The sequence below is a fragment of the Vidua chalybeata genome, chromosome 22, assembly GCF_026979565.1.
Source record: "Vidua chalybeata isolate OUT-0048 chromosome 22, bVidCha1 merged haplotype, whole genome shotgun sequence".
Lineage (NCBI taxonomy): Eukaryota > Metazoa > Chordata > Aves > Passeriformes > Viduidae > Vidua > Vidua chalybeata.
In genome coordinates, this window is record NC_071551.1 from 2,623,129 (window position 1) to 2,648,458 (window position 25,330).

Genomic DNA, 25,330 nt, shown 5'->3' on the forward strand with positions numbered 1-25,330 from the left:
CAGAAAGAAAATTCTGAGCAGCTGCCATAGTGGAAGGTGTCCCCGCCCATGGCAAGGGGTGAAGTGGGATGAGCTCTAAACCAGGCTGGTTTTCCAAAGCAGGCTGGGATTTTCTGGAAATTGGAGATGGAGGGGCTCTGCAGGGAGCTGCAATGCCTTGTCAAGCCCAACCAGCTCCCCAGGCACAGGTGTCCACCACCCTAGCCCTTCCCTGTGTCCCTCTCCTATCCCTCCATGGGATCTCCCTCACCAAAATGGCAAAGCAAAGCCAGGAAACCAATAAGAAACACACCTGAGCTCGTCTTGGCTCCTGGATAACCACCATGAGACTGTGAGAGGCTGTTTGCTTATTCCCAGCCTGGCCAATAAATGATTTATTCAGTGTGTTCGTGGTGCTTTTGTTTCTAACCCTGGTGCTGTTACTCTCTCAGAGGTTACAGAAGTGGAGCAGCACATGAAGACTAACTCAGACCAAAATGTTTATTTTCCAAACAGTTTGGGACAGCCACGGACGCAGCTGGAAAGAGCCAGCAACAGGAAGGACCAAGGACTTGTGATGCTTGTGGTGTCCTGGAACCTAGATAAGAGAGAACCTGGCCAAACAAACTGGGTCTGGCAGAGCCAGTTTTTATGTGGTGTGGGAAAACTGGGCATTAATCAGCTCCAGCAGGTGACTGATGGTTTCTAGAGAGTCTTGCTGGGGCAGCTGCTTGGCCAGGTCGAAGGCTTTCATCCCCACCTCCCGGGCCTGGAATGGGACAGAAGAAACACCCAGGAATTGTCAGGAATCTGGTTTTTCTCATGGGATAGCTGAATACCTGCTGAGGCTCAGTGCAGGAGCAGCCTGGAGCAGATCCAGGCTCTCTTTCCGAGGTGACCTGTACAAGCTGCTTTACAGGAGAGCCTAAAGCTGCCAGCAGATCCCATATTTAGGATCCAGTGGTGCAGACAGGAGATTACTGACCCCAGCCCCCCGTGCTGGACATCACCTGTCTAACACAGGAGGTTCTCCTTTGGGAGAGGGAGAGGAGGTTCTCCTTTGGGAGAGAACAATCCTTTGGGTTCTCCTCTGAACAATCCCAAAGCCATGTCGGGGAATAAAACCAGCTGTACTGACTCTGAACTAAATCCTTCATTTCTCTTGATAAGGAACTCAAGAATTTCCCATGGTAGCTTTTCCAGGGATTAGACACTCTCAAAATTATAAAGCTGTATCTTTTTTTTTTCCAACAAATTCAAATTTGTTTGTGTCTCCCAAACACTCCCAACTTGTGGCTTTCTATAATACAATGAAGACACCATTAATATTTCAATACAGAATTTTTCACTACCTGTATTTTTATTCCTCAAAACCCAGGCTGAAGAAACTCAGGGTTTTGAGCTCTGATCCCAAACAGAAGGGGCTGATTTCCAGATGGTATCTGCTCAGCACTTCCTGAAAATCAGTTCTTGGTAAAGCACAGAAGTTACTAGTCACCTGAATTTTTAAGCCATAAAGACGCAGGAATGCAGATTCCAAACTGGAATTACAGACCCCAGTAGACTGAACCTTGAACTCAGGGGAGTCTGGCTCAAGGATAGGTCTGTGAGCCCCAGATCTTGCTCTGTGTAACCCCTGAGCTCAGGTCTAAAGGCAGCTACACTGCCAAGATAGTCCAGATAAAGGAAGAACCCAGAAAATGTGGATAACTGCAGGGTCTGCTGGCCCAGCAGAGACCAAAACACATCCCCCAGGATTGTCAGCCTTTACAGAGTGCAAGTCACAGAATCATGGAATAGTTTGGCTTGCAAGGGACTTTAAAGCTGATCTCATATCCCATGGCAGGGACATCTTCTACAAGACCAGGTTGCTCCAAGCCCCATCCAACCCAGCCTTGGACACTTCCAGGGATGGGGCAGCCACAGCTCCTCTGGGCACCCTGTGCCAGGGCCTCACCACCCTCACAGGGAAGGATTTCCTCCCACTATGCCACCTAAGCCCTTGGCCTGAGCAGTATGAGGCACTTTGTTCTTGGTCACCAGCGCTGTGGGCTCAGGAGAGGTGCTGGGGAACAAGAGGACCAGGAGATAGGAATGATCCCCAGAGCAGCTGGCCAATTCTCCTGAACCCTTTCAGACACAACCTACCTTGGCTAAATCCATGCCCAGGTAGTGGATCATGGCCAGGGCATGCAGGACTCGGGCTGTTTCCCCAGGGTGCTGCAGAGGTCCCTGCTCGCGGACCTTCAGCACCTCGCACAGCACCCGCGTTCCTTCCTCACGCCGGGCTTCGGCTGCACGGAGAAAGAAATGATCCTGATGGATGGATTTGTGCAAGAGAACAGATTCAAAACTGCCCAGCTGCCTCTTCTAGACAGCAAAGCATTTCTACTACAAACATCAACATGGTCTGAGGGTGGGGAGGCCCTGGCACAGGCTGCCCAGAGCAGCTGTGGCTGCCCCATCCCTGGAAGTGTCCAAGGGATGGGGCTTGGAGCAACCTGGGATAGTGGAAGGTGTCCCTGCCCGTGGCAGGGTGTGAAATTGAGTGAACTTAAAGGTCCTGCCCATCCAAACCAGTCTGGGTGTCTATGGTCCCAGCTTCATGCAAATTCCATGCCCATGAACAGGACTCCTTTAATCCAGTCTGTGCTTGTGTTGATCAGTCTTCAGAGAGGATGTGGAGTCACAAGAGCTGCAGGAAAAGAACTATTTTTCTACTCCTCTCACACCAAAGATGGTCTCCTGTAGCCCTGCCTTAGTGTTCTTCCTACTCTGGGAACTCCTGGTGGAGGCAGTGCCAGGAAATGGGATTTACAGAAATGTTTCTCTTAAAATCACAGAATCCCAGACTGCTTTGGTTTGGAAGGGATCTTAAAGACCATCTCATTCCAAACCCTGGCCATGGGCAGGGACACCTTCCACTAGACCAGGTTGCTCCAAGCCCTGTCCAACCTGGCCTTGAACATTTCAGGGAGAGAAATTTTTATTCCCTTTCCTGACAATGTCCTTGTTAGCACAGATGGTAGAAAGGAGCCGAGAACCAGGGTCCAGTCTGGTTGCAGGGAAGCCTGAGGTAGTACCAGGAGCACACTGATGCTTTCTGCACCTTTATGTGCCAGTGAGAGACTCCCCAGCCTTTCTCCCAAGAGTGCTCTCCTGATTAATACATCCAATTATCTGTCCAGGCTACTCCATCATGTCCTGCTGCTCCAGGAGGGAGCTGTACCCTCACCTAAGTGAGCTGAGATGTGACATCCATTATTAAAGGGAGACGAAGGAGCTGCAGAGAAATGTGAATGCTCAAGTATCAAATTGCACCAGGGGAGGTTTACCTGGAATATTAGAAAGAAATTTTTCATGGAAATGCATGTAAAGCATTGGAACAGGCTGCCTAGGGAGATGGTGGAGTCACCATGCCTGAAAGTGTTCAGAAAGCACATGGATATGGGTTAGTGGTGAACAGGACAGTGCTGGAGGAATGGCTGGACTTGATGATTTTAAAGGTCCTTTCTAACCCAAATGATTCCATGAGTCCATGAATCAGATTTTGCTTTGCTCCAGTCAGTGCCAAGGGAGCTGTGAAACGGAGAATGCAACCAGCAAAGGCAAAGCTGGGTTTCCATGGAACACCCTCATTCCTGAAGCAGCCTGTGGCAATCTGCCGAGCAGTGACATCAAGAGCACTTGGCATTGCCATTAAATTCAGCCTCTGGAAACACCATGCCAGCATAACCTGTAGGGTGCAGGGACTCTTTAACCCCCCCACTTCCCAAAGGTTTTGGAGCAATAGCAGCTCTTACTCATCCCATCCTCGATGCCTTCCTCCTCCTCGGAGAACGGCGATGCTTCTGCCTGGGCCTGGAGCGCTTGCTGGTGCCTGTGAAGGGAGCTCAGCAGCCAGTCATGCCAGAGGCTGCTCACCTGGCAGGAAGCATGGGAATTATTTCACTCCTGTGAATCCCTGGTATTCAGTTGTTCTCCGAACAATGTCCCTGCACGGCCCGTCCCCTCCGCGTGCCTGCGGGTCACTGAGCTGGGCTGGACGTTCCCAGAGGGATTGCACCGCTCCTTTCCCACACAGCCCCAGCTGGAATCGCCCACTTCTCCAGCTGATCAGGGATTTTCACCTAACTTGAGCAAATCTAACCAAAATGTTCACCAAAAGCTAGTAGAGTTGAAGTTTGGGACGGGAATGGGGGTGGATATTGCAGCTCCCAGCACCTTATTTCCACAAAAATTGACTTAAACAAATAAAAGTTCATTTTCTTCAGTTATTAAATCAATTAGATAACTATTACTTTCCTTGCTTGATCAATCAGTTTTGAAAATCTTTTATCAGTGTGACTTTTTACTGATTCCTAGTGTAAATTTTAGGTGGCTTGTTTGTATGCCACTCTTCCCTGGATTTAGGAACTCCTCAGAGACCCTCTGTACTGGTGGGACTCTAACCCCTGGCACAGGAAATTTTAGCAAAGCTGGTTTTTAACAAGGTTTGTCTGCTCAAACTGAAGACAGTTTATTAAGAATTTTAAACTGATTACAGGATTAATATCTCATGGTTTTAACTCAGATATTTATTTATGTACAAAAAGGGTTTCTGGGACAGATCCTAAAAGGCAACACTGACACTTGATATGGTCATCATCCCATTGAAAGGAAACGGAAAAAACCTTGGAAAGAGCACCAAAAAAAGTGAGAAAAACTCAGAGGATGATTTTTGGTTCTACCAACCTCAGTACAGAGTGAGTTTGCTGCCTCCATTTTATTCTGGTGAAAGAAAATATTGGCCATGTGGAAGTACCCTCCAGAGACCTCAACAGAATTTAGTCCAAACTCAGCAGTCGCCAGGTAAACCTAAAATCAATATTAAATAAAAAATAAGCCCCAAAGGGTTCATGTTCATGTCAAACCTGGGAAGTGTTTCACTGTGGATTAATATTGCAAATGCTGGGTTTTTTTAAAATTATGTAAATTATGCCTGACAGTGATTGGGAAATGTGATTGGAAAACTTAAAAGCTGTTTTTTGGGAGTTATGTAACGGAATAACGCGCTAAAAACTCTGTTTGGAGGTTATCCATAGGAATGAGACACTAACAAGCTGTTTTTTGGGGATTACCCATAAGAATGAGGTATTAAGCTGTATTTTAGGGATTTTGTAAAGGAATAAGGTTTAAAACCTCTATATTTTGTAGTTATCATGGGAATGAGGTACTAAGGAATTGTATTTTGGGGGTTATCCATAGGAATATACCTAGTTCACAGAGTTTATCCATAGGAACATACTAAAAAGCTGCATTTTGGGGTTGATCCATGGGAATGCAACACCCTAAATCCCCCCTGGCTGGGGCAGAGGCACCTGCTTGGTTCATTCACTGAAGGTTTCCCACCTCTCCCCCTCTCCCTGTGCCACCCATCCATCCCACCTCTCCCAAACCCCATCCTGCTGCTTTCCCAAAGCCCATCCTGCTGCTTTCCCAAAGCCCATCCTGCTGCTTTCCCAGCCCCCAGACTGTTATTTGTAAAGCCTGTTTATTGTAAAATGCAGGCAAACACAGTGGGAAGAAATGATGATGTCTAACTCTAGTTCAGAAGGCTGAGTGATTTCTTTATTATAACTATGCTATAATACATAAATATACTATATATAGGAAGATACTAAAATTACATACTTTTTCTACTTACTGTATCTAACTACTCACAACTTGTGACCTTTTCTGGAGAGTCTAGACAAAGGTGGATTTGATTTGCCACCAGGCTCAAACAATCCTCACCAGAATCTAATCAAGCAATCACCCCAGGTAAACAATTCTCTAAACACTTTCCACATAGGAAAAACAAGAAGCAGAAACAGAAATTGTTTTCTCTTTCTTTCCCTCTGTGCACCTCTATGAAAAATCCTGAGAGAGAGAGAACTGTGCTGCCACACCTGTTCTTCCCCCAGAGCCCTGGAGGAGCAGTGAAGGCAGTGTAGCATTCCAGCTATTCTGAGCTGGTGTGTGACTCTCAGCAGACCCCAGACATGCAGCCAAGGTCCAGGCAGGTCCTGAGCTTGCTAAGAGTTAAAGACTTCTTACCTGGTGCCCTTTCAGGCACCACATTTAGGGAATCTTAAAAAGAAAAAAAAAAAAAAAGGCAGGGGGGAGGGATTTTGGAAATCTCCAAAGACTTTTGGGAGATTCTTTTGTGGGATTCTCAAATGCCCAAAGGGCTTCTAGACTAAGCAGAGACATGGTTGTGTGTTATAATAGAAAGGGTCTAACTCTTCTCCCTTTATGTCATCATTTACACCCACACAAAGCCACTATCAAATTCCACAGGAGTGGGTATACATCACTCAGCACTGGATAAATTTAGTCTACATGGGACAGAAATAGGATGTGGAGAAGTTCATCTGGCTTTGGAGGATCAAATGACAGGCAAAGCATCCACAGGAACACAGGTGGCAATGACCACTTCCAATGTAACAAACTATTTTCATGGCTGAAGAGGTGGAATTGGAGAAAAATCATTGAACCAGATACTGAAATAGGGAAATAAGGCATTAATTAAATAATGGGTGACAGAGCTGGGAAAGTATTGAGGGAAATAACAGCCAAAATGTAAATTATCTGTGGAATAAAGGCAAATCCATCAGCTCGGGGCAGGAATGTCTGGGCATCTCTGCACTGAAATGAAGCTGATGGAGAAATTTATAGGGAGAAGCCATAAAGACAAGGAATGTGAGGAACATATGAGGAGTGTCTGAGGGAGGCTCAGCCTGGAGAAAAGGAGGCTCAGGGAGGACCCTCTGGCTCTGCACAGCTCCTATAGGAGGGAACAGCCAGGGGGGTCAGGCTCTGCTCCAGGGAACAGGGACAGGAGCAGAGGGAACGGCCTCAGGCTGGGCCAGGGAAGGTTTAGATTGGCTATTGGGAAAAATCCTTCATGGGAAGGGTGCTCAAGTATTGGAACAGACTGCACAGGACAGTGGTGGAATCACCATCCCTGGAGGTGTTCAAAAACATGTGGATGTGGCACTTGGGGACATGGGTTAGTGGTGGACCTGGCAGTGCTGGGGGAATGGTTTGACATGATGATCATGGAGGGCTTTTCCAACTGCAGTGATTCCACAATTCTGTCACTTTACAGGAATAGGGATAACTGGCAAAACACATCTTTAGCTCACTCATGGATCCACATGTGTCTCAGATCTATCCAGTTTGGGTGTCTGTGATGTGAACCCTCTCAAGATCCCAAATCTGCCTGTTGGCATTTCCATATTGATCTGGGAGGAGAGAAAGATTAAAGTGAAATGTTCCTTGTTCCTGTATTCCAAGGGACTTACGTCATTGGCCAGGTGATACAAAGCCTGGTCCAGGTTTCCTTCAGCAACAGAGAAAAGCCCCAGCCCACGGTGTAACTTAGACTGAAGAGCAGCACTGCAGTCTGGGGTTTGGAGGACGATCCACTGGGCTTGGGAGAGATATTTGGCTGCCTGTCGGAGACGGCCAGCACCTGGAACATGTAGGGATAATCAGGGAAATCAGGAGAATAGGGAGCATTTTTTATTCTGGAAAGTCAGAGAATACTACTGGCTGTCCCTTTGGGGTAGCTTGATATGGAGATGCATCTTGGGGATGCCCCGCTTCTTTCCCAAGTGCTTCTGAGTTACCCAGGTGTCTAAAGACTCATTTGCAGACAGGTGAATGTGTAGAGAGCTCCAAAAGGAGCCAGAAACCACAGAATTCCACACTTATTTGGATTGGAGGGGACCTTCAAGCTCGTCTAGTTCCAGCCCCTGCCACGGGCAGGGACACCTTCCACTATCCCAGGTTGCTCCAAGCCCCATCTAACCGAGCCTTGGACACTTCCAGGGATGGGACAGCCACAGCTGCTCTGGGGAAACTGTGCCAGGGCCTCCCCACCCTCACAGGGAAGGATTTCTTCCCAATATCCCATCTGACCCTGCCCTCTGGCAGTGAGTGGGAAGCTGTTCTCCCTTGTCCTGGCACTCCAGACCCTTGTCCCAGTTCCCTCTCCAGCTCTCTTGGAGTCCCTTTAGGCACTGAAAGGGGCTCTGAGCTCTCCCTGGAGCCTTCTCTTCTCCAGGTGAACACTCCCAGCTCTCCCAGCCCTCCCAGCCTGGCTCCAAGGCAGAGGATACATTGCACACAATCTCTCTGGAGCATGTGGCCTAAATAGGCTCACACCAGGCAGGCACTGATGACTCTCACCTTATCACACTGGAATTACTCACAGTATTTTTTCTCCCTGCTCTCACCACACCATTTACGACAACCCCCGAGCCAGCTCCGTTGTGCCAGCAGGGCATTGTGTGCACTCCTGGAATGGCAGTGATTTACAGGGTTCTCTCTTGCATGGAGAGCAGCTCCCATGCCCTCATTTGCCATGTTTTCCAAAGCACACAATGAGAAAAAGCTCTGCTCAGGCAGAGCAAGATTTGTGAATGAACCGGGAGTTCTTTGGGTGCAATGGCCTCTGAAATGTTTGCTGGTTCCCTGAGATAAGAGCACAACTAACCACCCTCTGGAATTTAATGCTTTGGAGAGTCATCCAAGGGCATGGAGGTAAAGAATAGACTTTCATACAGCTTCTCCTGTGGGAATTGGTGTAAAGGAAGAAAACATTTCATTTGATTTCATTGATCTCCTGAGTGCTGAGAGATTAGTTTCCCCGGAGCCACAGAAAAGGGGTGTGAGGGGGGTGTGTGCGTGTGGGACGGCTCGAATCTCTGCAATGCCCTTGAGGCAGAGCAGGGCCCAGAACTGCTCCTTTCCAGATAAATGGCAAAAGGAAACCAGAAACCTGAGCCGGGAGGCCTTGCCCTTGCCAGCATTCCCATGTTGACAATGCTCACCCGTGGAGGCCTCAGCCAGGAGCAGATAAATGGGCACGAGCTGCGCGGAGCCAGAGCCGAACACGCGGGAGCTGAAGCGCAGCGCCTGCAGTGCTGCAGGAATTGCTTCCAGGGGCTTCCCTGCCCACACAAACCCCTGGGCTGTGCTCAACGCCACGGCAATGAGAGATTCCTGCAGGGAAACAGAGCAGGGGCAGAGTGAGAAAAGAAATCACAGAACCCCACTCTCCAATTTGGGTTGGAGAGACCTTAAAGCCCATCTCATCACATCCCCTGCCGAGGGACACATTTCACTAGACCAGGTGGTTACAGATGCACAGGCTCTCTTCAAAATTGGGTTTTCAAACTATAAAGCAGCAATTGTAATGTAGTTTGTGGCTGTAATTAATAGACAGACATTAAAGCTGTCATATTAGAACGTATTAGAGTCTGGCTCCATTCCTGCTTTGAGTAGGAACAGCTTTGGACGTCCTCACAGGTCATGTGGTGTCTTCCCGGACGAAGAATCCTTTACGCCTCCTGACAAGGTCTCATAAGGCTGCAGCAGAAAAAGCTGTGAAGCACAGAAAATGATCATCACAAGACCAGAAAGGAGACTAGAGCCAGGGGCTCCGGTGTGACTCAGAGCCAGCCAAGCCTCGTGGTGCCAGCATGGCACAGCTCCAACTGCTGGAGACACGGCCAGGGAGCGAGGAGAGAGCTCCTCACAGGGAACTGCAGCTTCATCCCACCCTCTCCTAGCTGCTCCTGGACTGGGATTTTGTGTGCAGACTCTGAAAACTGGTGAAAATCAGAATGTATTACACTCAGCAAATCCATCCCCAGCCAGGGTTGGTGGTGCAGCAGCTTCTGCAGTGTTTGGGTTTGTCAGAATCCATAATTTATCCTGTATTCATCTCTTTTGCTGTTCCTACCAGTCCACACCATTTGGCCTCTCCAATGTTAGCAGCAGCTGATGTAATCCCCAGCTCCACAAACACATCTCCATCCCAATTCCTGCTCCCTGCCAGGAGCTCTGCATACTGTGCCCTTACAGGGATGGCAAGGAAAAAGCACCAGGATCCTTGTAGAATGACAGGATTCCAGAAAGGTTTGGGTTGGGAGGGGGCCTTAAAGCTCATCTTTTGCACCCTGTCATGGAAAGGGACACGTTCCACTAGACCAGGTTGCTCAGAGCCCCATCCAGCCAGCTACTAACACTTCTCCAGCAGCTTTTCCTAGCAGTGGTGCAGCAGGAAAGCTGCCTGGGAATCAGTGGTGCTGCTGGAGAGTGCAGCAGTGCTACTCTGGTTTTCTCAGTGAGACACTGAGGAAACACCAGTTCACCCCTTTACCACCCTCTGCCTCCAGCTGGGGCTGAGCTGGAGTAACCTCAGAGACAGTAATCTTAGAGCTCCTGGAGGCCAGGCTTTGGCATTTTGCTGAGCTTGAGCTGCCTGGAGTGAGGCAGGGTTGTGCCATGGGTGAAGGAGCTACTGTGGGACAGAGAGCTCCAGGACAGCCTGCAAGTGTTTCCTGGAGATGTTGGCTGAGGTAAAGAGACACCTTTTTGGATAAATGAGATCACCAAAGAACACAGCCTGGAGCAACAGCCCCTGCTCCAGTGAGGAGAGCCAAGAGCCAGAAAACACAGCGCCCATTCCTGAGCTGAGGATATGGAGAGGGGAAAGGCAGGTTTTCCAGAGAAGCTGTAGCATCCCTGGAAGTGTCCAAGGCCAGGTTGGATGGGGCTTGGAGCAGCCTGGGACAGTGGAAGGTGTCCCTGCCCTTGGCAAGGGGTGGAATGAAATGGACTTTGAGGTCTCTTCCATGCCAAACCAGTTTGGGATTCTGTGAAACACAAACTGTGTCCAGGGAGCAGGTGGTGCCCAGGAGAAAACCAGCACATGCTTGGGGCAGCAGCAGGAAAAGCTGGTATTTCTCAGGCTGCTTTTTCTGTCTGTGCCAGTCTGGTGCAAGCAGTGTGTGGGCTTTGCCCAGATTGGCATCTGGGAGGTGCTGGAGATTGGGATCATTCTTTTTTTACTCCTTGTCAATGGTATCATCGCTGCTTCCCATGGCCTGAAACATCTGCAGCGAGGACAAAGCTGGGGGTTGGACTCTGGCACAGCTTCCAGGAGCAGAAGGAAGGGCAGGAGGCAAGAGGAGCCCTGGAGCAGTGAATATTTCCAACCACAGTTCCAAGCCTTGGAGGATGGTTCCCTTTGGCCCTGAAGAGCCCTGGGGGAATGGTTCCCTTTGGCCCTGCCCTGGTTTCCCCCTTGCCCCTGGCCCTGTCACTTTGGGCTCTCTCCATGTGTGTTGCAATTTGAGGTTTCTCTGAAGATGCCCCCCACACAGATTTTGGCGTGTCAGGGGGCTGAGGACCCCAGCTCTGCTCCAGGTGAGAGCAGGGGTTGGGAACACGCTCAGGGCTCAGTGCCACATCCTTTATTCACTCTCAGGCACCAAAATCTATGGTGTGTCTGAAGAAATGAGGATTTCAGGAAGAGGGAAGGCTCCAGTGAGCTGGAGCTGAACCTGCAGCCAGAGCAGTGCTGGGGCTGGCTGGGCTGGATCTTTTCCCATGCCCAGGGGCTGTGGGGAGCTGACATCACGCAGGCAGGTGAGGCTCTTCTCCAAACAGAAACCTGGAGTTCTGTCGGTTTGGAGGTGCTGTCTGCAGGCACCCCCCTGGCTATGTTGACAGAAGCAGATTTCTATCAACAAAGCTTTGGAGCACAGACAAGGAATGAAACTCATAAAACCTCCTGGCTCCCAGCTCCCTGCTCCTTGAGCCACAGGGCATTTGGATGTGCCCAGGTTTCCCTGTGTCCTGACTGATGCTGGAGCTCTGTGTTTTCTAAACAAACACAGGGCAGGAGTGGGTGAAGTACAGCAGAAATGTTCAAAAAGCAGCAAACCCAAGGCAGGCTTTGGGCAGGGTTTTTCTCTAGTTATCATGAGACTGCAGAGCTTTTCCCTCGACTCCAAAGGCCTTTTTTGCATAGAATCCCAGGTTGGTTTGGGTTGAAGGAAGCCTAAGGCTCATCTCATTCTGCCCCCTGCCATAGGCAGGGACACTTCCCATTATCCCAGGCTGCCAAGCTCTGTCCAACCTGGCCTCAGACACTTCCAGGGATCCAGGGGCAGCCACAGCTGCACTGGGCAACCAGTCCAGGGCCTCCCCACCCTCACAGGGAAGAACCTTTTAAGAACTTTTGTTGGATCTGGAATAAGAGTGTGATGCAGCCAAGGCACTAAATAACCTCCCCCTCTCCCAACACCTCTGAGCCAGCCCAGGCCCAACTTGGCTGTTCCAAATCCTGCTGGACATAAAGGAACTTTCCCTCTTGCTGGGAAAGCCAGCAGGTAACTGAGGGATTTCCAGTGTCTCCCTCCTTTCTTTGGAGAGAAGGAAAGCAAAGTGTCCCAGCACAGACCATTCTCAAAATCTATTTTATTTAAACAGGCTGGAGACAAAGGTCAAAGAACAGATGATGTTAAGGGTTGTTAAGGAGCTTATAAAAATCTCCACTTCAGAAAAGCCCAGAGTCTTCTCTCCCTGCCTTGCCCACGGAGCCATTCCCAGCCCAGGCTCCAGCTCCATACTGCTGTTTGCTAACCCAGTGTGAACCCCAATAAAGAGTGACTTTCTCTCCACCAGCCCCATCTTCCTGCTGTCTAATTCCTTCACCTAATTAAACCAGCAGATTAACTTCCAGCTAATGAAGGAGCACTTCCCTCAGCTGGCAGCCACATGGCCTGTTGGAATGTATGGGGATAATTTTAGCTGCAATAAAGACAGTGATGTAATCAGTGTCAACATCAGTGTTCAATAGCAGGGGAGTTTCTTGGAACAGCTTCAAGCACTTCTGGATGCAAAATCCTGCCACACCCCCATGACACCCATTTTAACCTTCCTTGCAGGTTTTATAAAGAACAACTTGAACAGAACCTGGAATTAAGGAAGTTTTGCATTTTCCCTCTGGGACACAGTGGCCTGACACACCTTCTGTGGACTTTGCTCAACAGTCTCACCTGGGATTTTCAGCCAGACAGAAGTTTCCAAACCAGCCTGTGATGTCACTGCCCAGTTCCTGTAAAACCAAAAGGAATCTGCTGCCTAAAGCTGGTCACGAGCTCTCACCAAGCAGGACTTTTGCCTTTGGACTTCATCTTTCTGGAAGCTCTCAAGGAAGGTGACAGCAATGAGCTGGTCCCCAAAGCCCCAGAGCTGGGCCAGAAACACCTTAGAAATAATAATTCATGTAGAATTCTAAAGGTTAGGGATGTTCTCCTCAGTGGCACCATTGGATTGTTCCAAACCCACTGAGTGCTGCCCTATTATTCTGTGTCTGGGGGTTCTTAGAGAGGGAAAATTTATTTCCATAGGGAGAGTTTTCAGGAGCAGAGGCACTTGGGTGGGTTATTTTAGCAACAATGTAGAACAGCAGCTCCTGCCACTCCATAAACAGAAGGAGTTGCAAACCACTGAGGCTGGAAAAGGCTGCATGTCCCTGAGGCCTGATGGAGAAAAAAGGCTGCACTTAGTGGGAAAGGGAGTTCCAAGGTGGCTAGGAAAAGAAAGGGGGGGGGCTTGGTTTCTTTGCCCCTTTGCTCTGGGAAAGGGGATACCCTCCCCTCAAAGAGCCTGGAAGAAGCAAATCTCAGCTGGATCCCAGACTAGCCAAGGTGATGGACCAGCCCACTGGCAAGGTGGGAAATCCAGACTGCTGCTGCCTGAGGAAGCTCAGGATGTGAAGTAAACACTGTGGAAAAGGCTGGAGGCTCAGGAATGACAGAGAGGATGCTCCTACTCCCCTTATTTTTGAGGTTTTGTTTAAAAAAAAAACAACCCCCAAACCTCTGCAACCAAGTCCCAGATCAACCAAGGAGGTGCCACCCTCTTCCTTGGGAGCACCCAGAGGGAGGAATTCTAAAGGGGTGGATCCTGTGAAGGCAAAAGCTTTGCTTGGTTTTAGGCAAGAAACTCCTTTCTGTTTTATAGGGATTGGGCAGTGACAGCCAAGGCTGCTTTGGAGACTCCTGTGTGCTTGAAAATTCCAGGTGAGCCCATGTGTCCCACCATGGGTAGGGAGAGAAGCTGGAATTCCTTCCCTGGAAGCACTTTGGAGTTGTGCTTGCTCCTCCTGCACCCACCTGCCTCCTCAGCAGCTGCTCCTTGCCACGTTTCCTGTCTTTTTCGGAATGGAAGCAGGGCTGGGGCCCAAGGACTGGGATGAGCAGGTGGCAGATGTGGCTGTGGATGCTGATCCAGTCGGTTCTCTGGTGGGAGACATCACTGGCAAAAGGGGGGGAGAAAGATACTGGTATTTGCTGGGATATTATGGAAGGGAAGCTTATTCCCTGCTGTCTTGCAGGACTTTCTCCACAACAATTACCCAGAGCCCATGGGCTGCCTACAGGGTACCCAGTAAATGATATTTCCAAATGTCTCCATTTCACAGCACCGTCCTGCCACATCCCCACAGTTCTCTGTGCTAAAATCCTTATTTAAATCACTCCCTGAACTCCTGTACAGCTAACTTTGAACAAATCCCTGGATTCCAACACCGGAAAAACAAAAACCAGTTCAAACAAACCAACCCATCCCAGGTCACTGTGGGAACGGGGAATGTTCTGGAACTCAGTGACTGCTCTGAGGGCGTGTGAGGGATCTTTGTGTGACACTCCAGAGCTCTGCTCCCTGCCTGATGCAGGAGCTGCTGGAAGGCAGCAGGAGCATCCCAGGTGAGTGTGCCTGCTCCAGTTCCTGCTGCCCTGCTGGCTGAGCTCCAGCCTGGGCCCTCTCCAGGCTCCCAGGCTCCATGCTGGGTCTGGCCCCTGCCTCCTGAGCCCATCCCTGCCTGCTGAGCTTTGTCCCAGGTCTCATCCCTGTGTGCTGGGCTTTGTGAGGCTCGTCTGTGTGTACTGAGCCCCGTGCAGGGATAATCCTGCCTCTTGCTCGTGTCCCAGACCACACCTCAGGCTTTGTCCCTGTCTCTCTGTCCTTGTTCTGGGCCTGTTCCTGCCTCCTACGTTTCATCCTGGGCCGTCTCCACGTGTCCTAAGCCTCGTCCTGTGGCTGGTTCCTGCTTCCCGGGCCTCTCCCTGGGCCTTCTTCCCATGCCCTGTGCCTCATCCCAGGCCTCGTGTCCCGAGCCTTTTCGTGGGGCAAGCCCTGCCTCTCGCCCTGTCCCAGGTCTGTTCCTGGGCCTCATCCTGAGCACCGAGCCTTATCCTAAGCTTTTTGCCTGCGCCTCGAGCCTCGCGCTGGAGCTGATCGCTGCCTCCCGCCCTGTCCCTGTCCCTGAGCCGGGATCTCTCACCAGTAGTAGGTGAGGCGGCAGCCGGGGCAGCGCAGCGGGGCCGCTCGGGCCCCGCACAGTTCGCAACGCGGAGGCCCCGCCATGGCCGGCCCGGAACCCCCGCCGCGTCCCCGGTTGCCGGGGTGACACTTCCGCTGAGGCGGGAGGCGTCACTTCCGACAGGCGCGGCCGGCGTTCTGTTGCCGAGGCAACACTTCCGCTACGGGGAAGGTGACGCACGTGACTTCCGGCGGGCCGCGCCGTCCCGGTCATGGCGGCGGCGGCGGCGGCGGCGGCGGCGAAGGAGGAGAAGGACAAGGACAAGGACGAGGACAACGACGTGGATGCGGCGGCGACCGAGGGCCGGGTGCGGGCTTGGGCGGCGGCGCAGGCGGCCCGCGGGCGGCGCGTGGCGCTGGTGACGTCGGGCGGGACGCAGGTGCCGCTGGAGGCGCGCGCCGTGCGCTTCCTGGAGAACTTCAGCAGCGGCCGGCGCGGGGCCGCCTCGGCCGAGCGGCTCGTGCGGGCGGGCTACGGCGTGTGCTTCCTGCACCGCGCCCGCTCCGCCTTCCCCTGGGCCCGCGCCCTGCCGCCGCACGGGCCCGCGCTGCTCGACGCGCTCCGCCTCACCCCGGGGCCGCCGCCTGGCGTGGCCGCCGCCCCCGCCGCGCTGCCCGCGCTGCTGCCCGCGCTCCGCGAGTACCAACGCGCCACCGAGGCGGGCGCGCTGCTCGCCATCGAGTTCACCGGGCTCGTGGAGTACCTGGCGCTGCTGCGCGCCGCCGCCCGAGCCCTGGCGCCCCTCGGTAGGCGGCGAGCCCCGGCGTGAGGGGACGGCGGGAGCCGGGGGGACGCAGGAACGGGGGACGGGGTGGCCACCGGTTCGGAGGGCGCAAGGCGAGAGAGGATGAAGCCCCCCCGGGGGTGTCTCCAGTGTGAGGGAGCAGGATGGTCCGGTGCCAAGGTTGAGGATGAGGAGGGGTGAGGCTCTCATGGGGGTCTCCAGTGTGAGGGGACGGGCGGACCGGGGACGAGGGGGGGTGATGGTTATGCGAGAAAGGTCGAGGGGTTCTCGGCATGGGGTAGATGGTAGAAGCCCCTCACGGTGGCCTCAGGGCTCAGGTATGAGGTGATCCCGGCACCTGTGGGGCTCTGGCGTGAGGGGACAGGGGGGCCCCCTTGCTTGGAGGGCTCCTGCACCCCGGCGTGAGGGTCTGGGCTGTCCCCGGAGGCTGTTGGGGCTTGGGAGGAGGGGACAAGACAGACCCCAGGGTGGGCTCAGTGCTGCCCTGCTCAGGATTGTGCTGGGGGGATCCCTGGGCTCCCCGGTCTGGTGTGGGTGGCAGCTCAGCTGGCTCTGGGGTGACAGGGACAGGCCGTGGCAGTGGGGGACAGCAGTCGTGTTCCCACAGGCTCCAGTGTCATGTTCTACCTGGCGGCCGCCGTGTCGGATTTCTACATCCCGGTCTCCGAGATGCCGGAGCACAAGATCCAGTCCTCGGAGGGGCCCTTGCAGGTGAGGCCCCCCTGGGCATGGCCCCCTCTGCCACCCCCTCCTTGCTTCCAGGGTCCTTCTCCCGAGAGCTGGCTGTGGATAAAACCTGGGAAAGCTGCAAAGCAGCAGCAGCAGTGTGTGTTGTCAGAGGGAACGGGAGGGTGAGATCCCACAGGGACAGAACCCTGTGGAAATCCTGAAGTTGCATTGTTTTATTATCTTGCACTGAGGGGCCCAGATAAGAGGGCAGGGCAGGATCAGCCCTGCTCTCCTTTGATCCGGGTTTATTTTTAGGTGGGATGAAGGGGTGAGGGGTCCCATGGGTTATCTGCAGGGAGGTCAGCGCTGCTCTGTCTGATTGGAGCAGCTTCAACACGGCTGCAGTTGTGGTGTGGCACATGAAGAGGGCCCCCTGAGGTTCCTCCTGCTTTTCTGGCTTTGTCCTTTAAAGCTGCCCCTGCTTCCATGGAGATGAGGAGAGGGTGGGTCTCAGAGAGCTGAAGTGCTCCAAGAATAGCTGCTGGAGTACTTGAGTTGTTGCCTTTTGTCTGGAGAGAGGCTTTGGAGAAGGGCCTGGAGTGCTACGACTAGGGGGGGATGGTTTCAAACTGCCAGAATGGATTTAGATTGGATATTGGGAAGAAATTCTTCCCTGGGAGGGTGGTGAGGCCCTGGCACAGGTTGCCCAGAGCAGCTGTGGCTGCCCCATCCGTGGGAGTGTCCAGGACCAGCTTGGATGGGGCTTGGAGCAGCCTGGGGTGGTGGAAGGTGTCCCTGCCCATGGCAGGGGCTGGAATGAGTTGGGATTTAAGGTCCCCCCCAGCCCCAAACCATTCCATGCCTCTGGGATCAATCTTGCTTGTACAAATGACAGAACAACACTGCAGCACTGAGGTCCCTCTCAGCAATGGGAGCAGGTGGCTGTGGAATTCTTTATATAACAAATACCAAATCTATTTAATTAATTACTTTCTAAGAGGTTGCTGGAAGTCATTCTTTAATGTTAGCACTGGAAAGATGAGACCTGGCCTGATTCCCAGTGGTGGATCCAGAGGCTGGGAAGCTGGAGAACAGTCTCCTACTGTTTTTCTCCATGCTTTAGCACTTCTATGCCTCATGCTTGTTAAGGAGTTGATAGAAGGAAAGGTGAAGATGGGATGAGCTACCCAAACTCTGGAGAGGTGAAAACTCAGATTCATGCAGTTACAATGCTGTTTTTAATCTGCTCTCCTCATGTTTATATCCCCCCAGTGTGGTTAAGCTCTGGGAATGCAGAGTTCCTGTGGCCTGGCCTCAGAACCCCCTGACTGTGAGCACAACGTGGATCATTTAATTTAAATTTAGTGTCATTTGAACCTTGTTTGGTGAGAGCTGCTCAAACACTGCCTTGAAAAACTTCCTGGTGCAAATGGAATATGAAACAAAGCTAGATTTTCCCTCTTTCCCATCCCATCTCCTATTAAAACTCCCTGTAATGTTTTTATTGATTTTTTTTTCTTTTTATCTTTCCCCACTGCAGATCACAATGAAGATGGTGCCAAAAATGCTGTCACCCCTGGTCAGAGAGTGGGCCCCTGAGGCCTTTGTGATTTCCTTCAAACTGGAGACAGATCCCCAGATCCTCCTGGATAAATCTCGGCAGGCTCTGGAGAAATACCGGCACCAGGTGGTGGTGGCCAACGTGCTGGAATCCCGGAGAACCTCCGTCATCATCGTCACCAGGGACTCGCAGACTCCCTTATCCCTGTCCGACGAGGAAATCGCACGAGGCGTGGAAATAGAGGAGAAGATTGTGAGTTACCTCCAGGGCCAGCACACGGCCTTTATAGAGAGAAAAGGCTGAGGGGCAGCTCGGAGGAAGAAAGGGAATGGTGCTGCAGAGGGAGTGGGACTGGAGCAATCCCCACGGAGCGCTCAGCGCGGCCGTCCAGCGCTCCGTCACCTCTGTACAGCTCGGCCACGGCTGCTGCGGCTTCGTCAAAGAGAAACACACAAAGGGAAACCATCCCAGAAACACACAAAGGGAAACCATCCCAGAGGATCTTTGTCCTGCTGTCCAAACGAGGAAGGAAGCTTGTTTCTGTCCCGTGGGCTGGGAGAACTGGGAGGACGAGAAATGGTGAAGGTCTCTGTATATAAAGAATTTCTTGAATCTCCCTCTTTGAATTTTCTTTTAGAATGGCAGGAGGAAGGAATGGGGCTTCACAGGAAAGATGTGCTGGTTTTATGACTGGAGTGGGGAACCTCTGGTGTTGAGAGTGGATGGTGAAACCAGGGTAGCAAAAAGGAAAATGAGGGGACAGCAACTTTGGGGAAGCAGCTCTTGTGCCAGGAGACATCCTGGGAGACATCCCATGTTCCTGCATTTCAGGTGCTGCAGCAGCATCCCTAAAGGATCTGTTTCAAAGGTTTTCCTTCCATCCCAGGTATTTGAAGGTTGCTTTGCTTCATATTCCATTTACACCAGAAGGTTTTCCAAGGTAGTGTTTGGGCAGCTCTCACCAAACAAGGCTCAGGGGTCACTGCAGAGCTCTGTAAACAAAGGCAAGGCCACATTTGGCACAGACCACAGAGGGTGGGTCCAAGCTTGAGGCCAAGGTTGGAGAAGGGGGAGTGGGCTCTGAGGGGGGTGGTGTCCTGGGAAGGGAATGGAGCTGGGGAAGGAAGGGTTTGGAGCACCAGGAGAAGCTGAGGGAGCTGGAAAGGGGCTCAGCCTGGAGCAAAGGAGGCTCAAGGGGGACCTTGTGGCTCTGCACAACTCCTGACAGGAGGGGACAGCCGGGGGGGATTGGGGTTTGCTCTCAGGGAGCAAGGGAGAGGATGAGGAAACAGCCTCAGGCTGTGCCAGGAGAGGTTCAAGGTTGGATATTGGGAAAATTGTTCATGGAAAGATTTTCAAGTATTAGCACAGGCTGTGCAGGATAGGTGGAGTCCCTATCCCTTGAAGTGTTTGAAAACAAGTGTGGATGTGGCACTTGGGGACAGGGTTTAGGGTAAACATGGCAGTGCTGGGGGAATGGTTGGACTCAATGATCTTGGAGGGCTTTTCCAGGCTTAGTGATTCCATGATTCTCTGACAGCAGAAGGGGTGGCAGGGATTGACCCTGGCAGGGGAAGCTTCCTCTTGGCTGTGTGGATTTAGAACTGGAATGTTCCTGGTTTTATCTAAACCCTCTTTGAACAGTTACCAACTTCAAAGTGTGTGTTTCTCATGCCTGCAAGAAACTGAAGGGCAGCTCTCCTGCTGTCCACTGTGTGTCTGCTCATGGGCTGTCCTCAAAATAAATTCACTGGGGTCCAGGAAAGGACAGCAGCACGTGGGAATGCTGGAAACCTTTCCAGAGGCAAGACCATGGAGTGTTCAGGAGGCAGCAGTGAATTTGTAATAGCACCAATCCTCTGAAAGTGAGGGGTGCTCAGCAAAGAAGGAAAATAAACCAGAAGAGCAAGGAAAGAGCATGAGGATGGGATCAGTGGATGCCATCAGTGATGGGAGAAGTCCAGGTTGGTCAGGAGGGGAGAGGTCCAGCTGGTAACTCAGTCAGGAGAAGGAATGCACAACCTACCTGTGGCCAGGACTAATAAAGAAGGTGAATAAGCTCCAAGAATTGCCTGTCTTCATCTCCCAGTATGGAATTGGTGGGAATGTCGAGTCTGGGATTTCTCTTGTGTTAGTTTGGAGTCTCTGTAGACAGCATGGATGGGCCAGCAGGGATGAGAATATAAAAACTTGTGTAAGGTGAAAATGCCCTTGCAGGAGTGTTGGGACAAAGGTTGGGAGAAATGCCACCAACAGTCTTCAGAGTGTCCTGGAATTCCTCGGAGGTGGTTGGGAAGGTGAGGAATAATCAGAGCTTTTTGAGGAGCAGACTGGGGCAGCAGGCCCAGAGACTCTTGGGGTTTCATTGGACTTGAGAACACACTGTGGGCTTCCAGCGTTGTACCTGCCCCTATTTGTGAAGTGCTGGCTGGGAAGATTCCCTAGGCTCAAACTGAGCCCAGCCATCCCCATCCCACGTCAGGGATGCACCTGGTCCATGTGGGAGGTTAAACCAAGCCCAGGAGTGCTCCCACCCTGGCAGTGTTTGGGCACCAGCACTCTGGGAATGCTGGTTGTGGTACCTAAGTTGGAAGTGGCTCCTGCAAGTCCAGGATCTGTCCGTGGCTTTCAGAGGATCTCGGAGGGCTCAAAGGAAGGTCCTCACTGGACTCTGCCGTGTACCTCTTCTCCTCTCTCTACTATCCCCTTGTGAAGTGTCTGCAGGCAGTGAGTTGCTTCTGCAGGGTGGACCTACTTAGCTCTTCAGTTCCTCAGTCTCCTGGGGTCATCTTTGGGTTTCAAGGGGCTTTAAAGCTCATCTCATGCCACCTTCCACTGGCTGAGGTTGCTCCAAGTCCCATCCAACCTGTCCTGGAACACTTCCAGGGATGAGGTAGCCACAGCTTCTCTGGGCAGCCCATGCCAGGGCCTCCCACCTCCCAGGGAAGAATTTCTTCCCAATATCCCATCTAACCCTGCCCCTGGCAGTGGGAAACCGTCCCATCTTGTCCTGGCCCTCCATGTCCTCATCCAAAGTCCATCTCCAGCTCTCTTGGAGTCCCTTGTAGGAACTGGCATTGTTTCTGAGGTCTCCCTAAAGACTTCTGTTCTCTAGGCTTGGTTCCGTGTACTTGCCCTCTTCCCCCTCAGCTCCAGCAGATTCACTTGGGGTTTAGAAGAAAATCGGGAAAACTTGGTGACCCCGGCGTGACCCCGGGGGCGCGGCGCTGCGCCCCTCTCGGCCGCCAGGGGGCGGCACTGAGCGAGGAGGGGGCGTGGCGGGGGCGCGGCCTCCCCTGCCGTGACGCAACAGGGGGCGTGGCCTCACACGGCCAATTCACGGCAGCGCTGTGGGGGCGCGGCCGCGGCAGGGGGCGTGGCCTGTTGCCATGGCGCCGGGGTCCGTCCCGCCGCATGGACGCGGCCGCCGCCGCCCCGGTGGGTGTCCGGGGCCGGCCCGGTGGGTGTCCGGGGCCGGTTGTACCCCCGGGACCAGCCCAGGGGGGCTCGGGGCATTGGCTGTGGCACCGGCCGGCCCGGGGGGATTTCGGGGGGTCGGGCCGGTGGTAGCCCAGGGTCGGCCCGAGGGGATCGGGGTACCCGCGGCCCCCCCGGTCCCTCACGGCTCCTCTGGCTGCCCCGCAGGCGGAGTCCCCGGTGCCGGCGGACACCATCCAGCGCTGGCTGCGGGCGGAGGGCGCCGACCCCGCCGCCCCGCCCGAGGAGCAGCTGGGTCTGGCCTGGCGGCTTCTGCGGCGAGCGGAGACCCGGCTGGGCGAGCTGGAGCGGCGGCGAGCCCAGGACATGAGAGACGTAAGGGCCGGAGAGCGGGCCCGGCTGCGGCCTGTCCTGGGAAGGGAACGGAGCTGGGAAGGGGCTGGAGCGCCAGGAGCAGCTGAGGGAGCAGAAAAGGGGCTCAGCCTGGAGCAAAGGAGGCTCAGGGGGGACCTTGTGGCTCTGCACAGCTCCTGACAGGAGGGGACAGCCGGGGGGGTCGGGCTCTGCTCCCAGGGAACAGGGACAGGAGCAGAGGGAATGGGCTCAAGTTGTGCCCGGGGCGATTCAGGTTGGACACGAGGAGAAATTTCTTCACTGAAAAAGTTGTCAGGCATTGGTAGGGGCTGAGCAGGGCAGTGATGGTGTCCCCATCCCTGGAGGTGTCCAAAGACCAACTGGACGTGACACTCAGTGCTCTGGTCTGGTGACAAGATAGAGTTTTGTCACAGGCTGGACACTGGGGAGCCTTTTCCAACCTCAGTGGTTCTGGAATCCCCCCGGGGTTAACCCACCCTGTATCCCCTGATCCCCCCTCTGTGCTGCAGCAGCTCCAGGTGTGTCACTGCCATGCTGCTGCCCTTGGGAACTTGGGGTTTATATCCCCATTCCTCATATGGGGCATCCAAAAGCCCCTGGTGAGCCCAGCAGCTCCCACATCCCAGCGCCCCCATAGCTGCACCACCTCCCAGTCAAGCTTCTACCATTCCCAGGTGTCCCAAAGGCATAAGACATATTATCCTGCAAATGTTTGAGGTTATCCTGTAAACGTGATGGGGTGGAGAACTTTTTGTGCTGCTGGCTCGCCGGAAGCACCAGCAGGCATGGGAATAGCAGGTTTTTCTTTATTCCAGGTGGAAAGCTACGTGGGCCATGTCCGTACCCTGACGGAGGAGCGGGATGCCATTGCCTCTGAGTATGAGAAGGAGAATGAGCAGCTCAGGTTGGAGCTGGCCCAGCTACAGCTGCAGCAGGGTAATTCCTTCCCTCTGGAGTGTGGGCCCTGGGAATGCACTGGCAGGTGTTTGGAGCTTCATGGAGAGCTGAGCAGCATTTTGTTGTTTTTTTTTTTTTAGAGTTCTCAGTGGTTGCTTGAGAAGTTTCTTAAAGTGTTAATGAGCTGTTCAAACAGATTTGTAATTGATTTAGAGGTTCTTGCCTGCTTTTACTGCCTTTATTCAGGGAGTTTGGCAGCTTCTCCATGTAGCTCTGTTGTTGCACAAAGCATCTTCCAGAGGCTGTTTGAAGACCAGAATTGATGGTGCTCTTTGGTTTCCAGCTCTAAGTTATCTCTTGCTCCCACCAAGTCAGTGAATTTGCTCTTGGCTTTGATTTACACAAACCCCACATTTTTTAAAACAATGAGGGGGACAGGAATTGTTTGTTCTGATGATTCAAAACTTGGGTGTTCATTGTCACGGAATTCCAGGATGGTTTTGGTTGGAAGAGATGCTGAAGCTCATCCAATTCCACCCCCAGCCATGGGCAGGGAGATCTTCCACTAGAGCAAGTTGCTCAGGGCCCCTCAGAGCTTCAGTAATTTTGTTTAAACAAATGATTTCCCTTACTTAACTTGAAATAATTTATTTTCAAACTCTAGGGTCACTTTTACTAGGTTAATTCTTGATTTTCTTCAGTCTTCTGTTGCACTTTCAGTGGTGCTCATAGTCCATGTCACCATTAACTCCTTTAGTGTGCTGTGTTGTTCTGGTCTTAAGATAAAATTTGGGGTGATGGCACAACTTAAAGAGTTTCTTTGTGATTCAGGCTTTGGGGCAGCAAATGCAGAAGTTTGGGGGAAATTTTGAGCATTGGTTGGGTTTTCAGGGAGCACATCTGGTGGTGTCACTTTCCAAAGATGGATTTACCTAAAAATTTGATGTCTCTGGGCACTTTAAAGCCGTGGTTTGTGGTGAAAAGGCTGCTTACAAAAGTTGAAATGAATAATGAGCTCTTGGGAGCCTGGCTGTGGCAGAAAACTCCGTTCCTGGTTCTCTCCCTTTCCACAAGGTGGCAGGACACAGACAGAATGTCCCCAAAGCTGGAATGCAGTAATTTCATCCTGCTGGATCTGCTCCTCTGGCCTTTCTCCATTTCTTAGGGGTTCCTGAGGCTGCTGAGCAATGATTACCCCTGGAATGGAAGCTGGGAACCTTGTCCATGGATCTCGGTGTGTCCGGGAGGGATTGCTGGTTGCCATCCAGTTGTTCCCAGTGTGTTGTCCCTGAGGGGGTTGTGTGCCTTTGGTGCTGTAGAGTGTTTCTGGAGGGTTTTTTTTTTTGGGATATCACTCAGATTTTGAGGTTCAGGACTTGTTGTTGACTCACTGCTGGCATTGGCTGCTATCCTGGGATGTGTGTGGATAATTTAAGAATCTGGAAGCCCTGCTCACTCTGGGCTGTCACCTGCAGGGAGAGGTGCCAGCACTGAGATGTTTTGGGTCCTTGTAGAGCACTTCATTGAGTGACTGGTCCTTTTAGCCAGGTTTGTTCAGCTGGAGCAGGGGAGGCTGAGGGCTGAGCTCATCCCAGGCTGCAGCTCCTCTGGAGGAGGATTTTATCTCTGCTCTCTGGGACCAGGGAAAAGACATGAGGGAATGGCTGGAGCTGTTCCAGGGGAGGGTTAGGCTGGGTGTCAGGAAAGGTTCTTCCCCCTGAGGGTGCTGGGCACTGCCCAGGCTCCCCAGGGAATGGTCCTGGCCCCGAGGCTGCCAGAGCTCCAGGAGCCTTTGGACAACGCTCCCAGGGATGCACAGGGTGGGATTGTTGGGGTGTCTGTGCAGGGCCAGGGGTTGGACTGGATGATCCTTGTGGGTCTTTTTCAGCTCAGGATATTCTGTGGTTCCATGGTTCTAGATCATAAAAAAGTCCCCCTGGCCATCTCCAGTTCAGAGTGGCTGGATGTGCTTGTGCTGGAGATGCTGCAGAACCCCTGAGGCCTCTGTTGGGCTGCTCCAGGTCTCTCATGTGTCCCTGCTGCAGGGTTCTATGCTGCATCCCTGTGTCTGTTCCCCAGGCCCCTGCTTTTCATCAGAGTTCTTGGAGCCATGGGAATGTTTAGGTTGGAAAAGCCCTCTAGGATCATCAAATCCAACCATTCCCCCACCCCAAGTGCCACATCCACACGTTTTTTGAACAATGCCAGGAATGGTAACTCTACTGCTTCTCTGGGCAGCTGTGCCAGTGCCTGACCAGCCTTTCAATGAATGTCCAACCTGAACCTCCCCTGGCACATCGTGAGGCCATTTCTTCTTGTCCTGTCCCTGTTCCCTGGGAGCAGAGCCTGATCCCAGCTGGCTGCCCCCTCCTGTCAGGGAGTTGTGCAGAGCCACAAGGTCCCCCCTGAGCCTCCTTTTCTCCAGGCTGAGGCCCCCCAGCTCCCTCAGCTGCTC

At 52.7% G+C, this 25,330-nt stretch overlaps 3 protein-coding genes across 5 annotated transcripts in view; 2 read left to right on the top strand and 1 right to left on the bottom strand.

The window, feature by feature from the left end:
- Positions 1 to 462: 462 nt before the first annotated feature.
- On the bottom strand, positions 463 to 15,311 carry ZMYND12 (zinc finger MYND-type containing 12). Its single transcript, XM_053962843.1, has 8 exons — positions 15,152 to 15,311; positions 13,983 to 14,124; positions 8,841 to 9,012; positions 7,308 to 7,477; positions 4,714 to 4,836; positions 3,783 to 3,903; positions 2,128 to 2,273; positions 463 to 748 (listed from the first exon to the last, which is right to left on the bottom strand). The coding sequence occupies exons 1-8, from the start codon at positions 15,232 to 15,234 to the stop codon at positions 629 to 631; spliced, it is 1,077 nt and encodes a 358-aa protein (XP_053818818.1). The 5' UTR covers positions 15,235 to 15,311; the 3' UTR covers positions 463 to 628.
- Positions 15,312 to 15,327: 16 nt separating this feature from the next.
- PPCS (phosphopantothenoylcysteine synthetase) lies at positions 15,328 to 18,781 on the top strand. 2 transcript variants are annotated; one of them, XM_053962844.1, is made up of 3 exons: positions 15,328 to 15,936; positions 16,543 to 16,646; positions 18,145 to 18,781. In XM_053962844.1, the coding sequence occupies exons 1-3, from the start codon at positions 15,402 to 15,404 to the stop codon at positions 18,466 to 18,468; spliced, it is 963 nt and encodes a 320-aa protein (XP_053818819.1). In that variant the 5' UTR covers positions 15,328 to 15,401; the 3' UTR covers positions 18,469 to 18,781. The 2 variants fall into 2 exon arrangements, with proteins under 2 accessions (XP_053818819.1, XP_053818821.1); XM_053962846.1 differs by having other exon boundaries at positions 15,420 to 15,497.
- A 2,747-nt stretch (positions 18,782 to 21,528) lies between these two features.
- The window catches only part of CCDC30 (coiled-coil domain containing 30), a 35,067-nt gene continuing 31,265 nt past the window's right edge, over positions 21,529 to 25,330 (top strand). The window contains exons 1-3 of one of the 2 annotated variants that reach the window (XM_053962838.1): positions 21,529 to 21,603; positions 21,811 to 21,978; positions 22,794 to 22,914. In XM_053962838.1, the coding sequence (XP_053818813.1) occupies positions 21,580 to 21,603; positions 21,811 to 21,978; positions 22,794 to 22,914 (313 nt within the window). In that variant the 5' untranslated portion in view covers positions 21,529 to 21,579. Of the gene's footprint in view, positions 21,626 to 21,810; positions 21,979 to 22,793; positions 22,915 to 25,330 lie in introns of both variants that reach the window. The other variant, XM_053962839.1, reaches the window with a different exon arrangement.

Excerpts from the sequence above, each read along its gene's own strand:
- ZMYND12 (XM_053962843.1), bottom strand. The coding sequence starts at position 15,234 with ATGGCGGGGCCTCCGCGTTGCGAACTGTGCGGGGCCCGAGCGGCCCCG. Across the intron at positions 3,904-4,713 it reads CAAACTCACTCTGTACTGAG|GTGAGCAGCCTCTGGCATGA; the intron begins GTTGGTAGAACC and ends GCTTCCTGCCAG. Across the intron at positions 2,274-3,782 it reads AGGCATCGAGGATGGGATGA|CCGAAGCCCGGCGTGAGGAA; the intron begins GTAAGAGCTGCT and ends TTCTCCGTGCAG.
- PPCS (XM_053962844.1), top strand. The coding sequence starts at position 15,402 with ATGGCGGCGGCGGCGGCGGCGGCGGCGGCGAAGGAGGAGAAGGACAAG. Across the intron at positions 15,937-16,542 it reads CCGAGCCCTGGCGCCCCTCG|GCTCCAGTGTCATGTTCTAC; the intron begins GTAGGCGGCGAG and ends GTGTTCCCACAG. Across the intron at positions 16,647-18,144 it reads CCTCGGAGGGGCCCTTGCAG|ATCACAATGAAGATGGTGCC; the intron begins GTGAGGCCCCCC and ends TCCCCACTGCAG.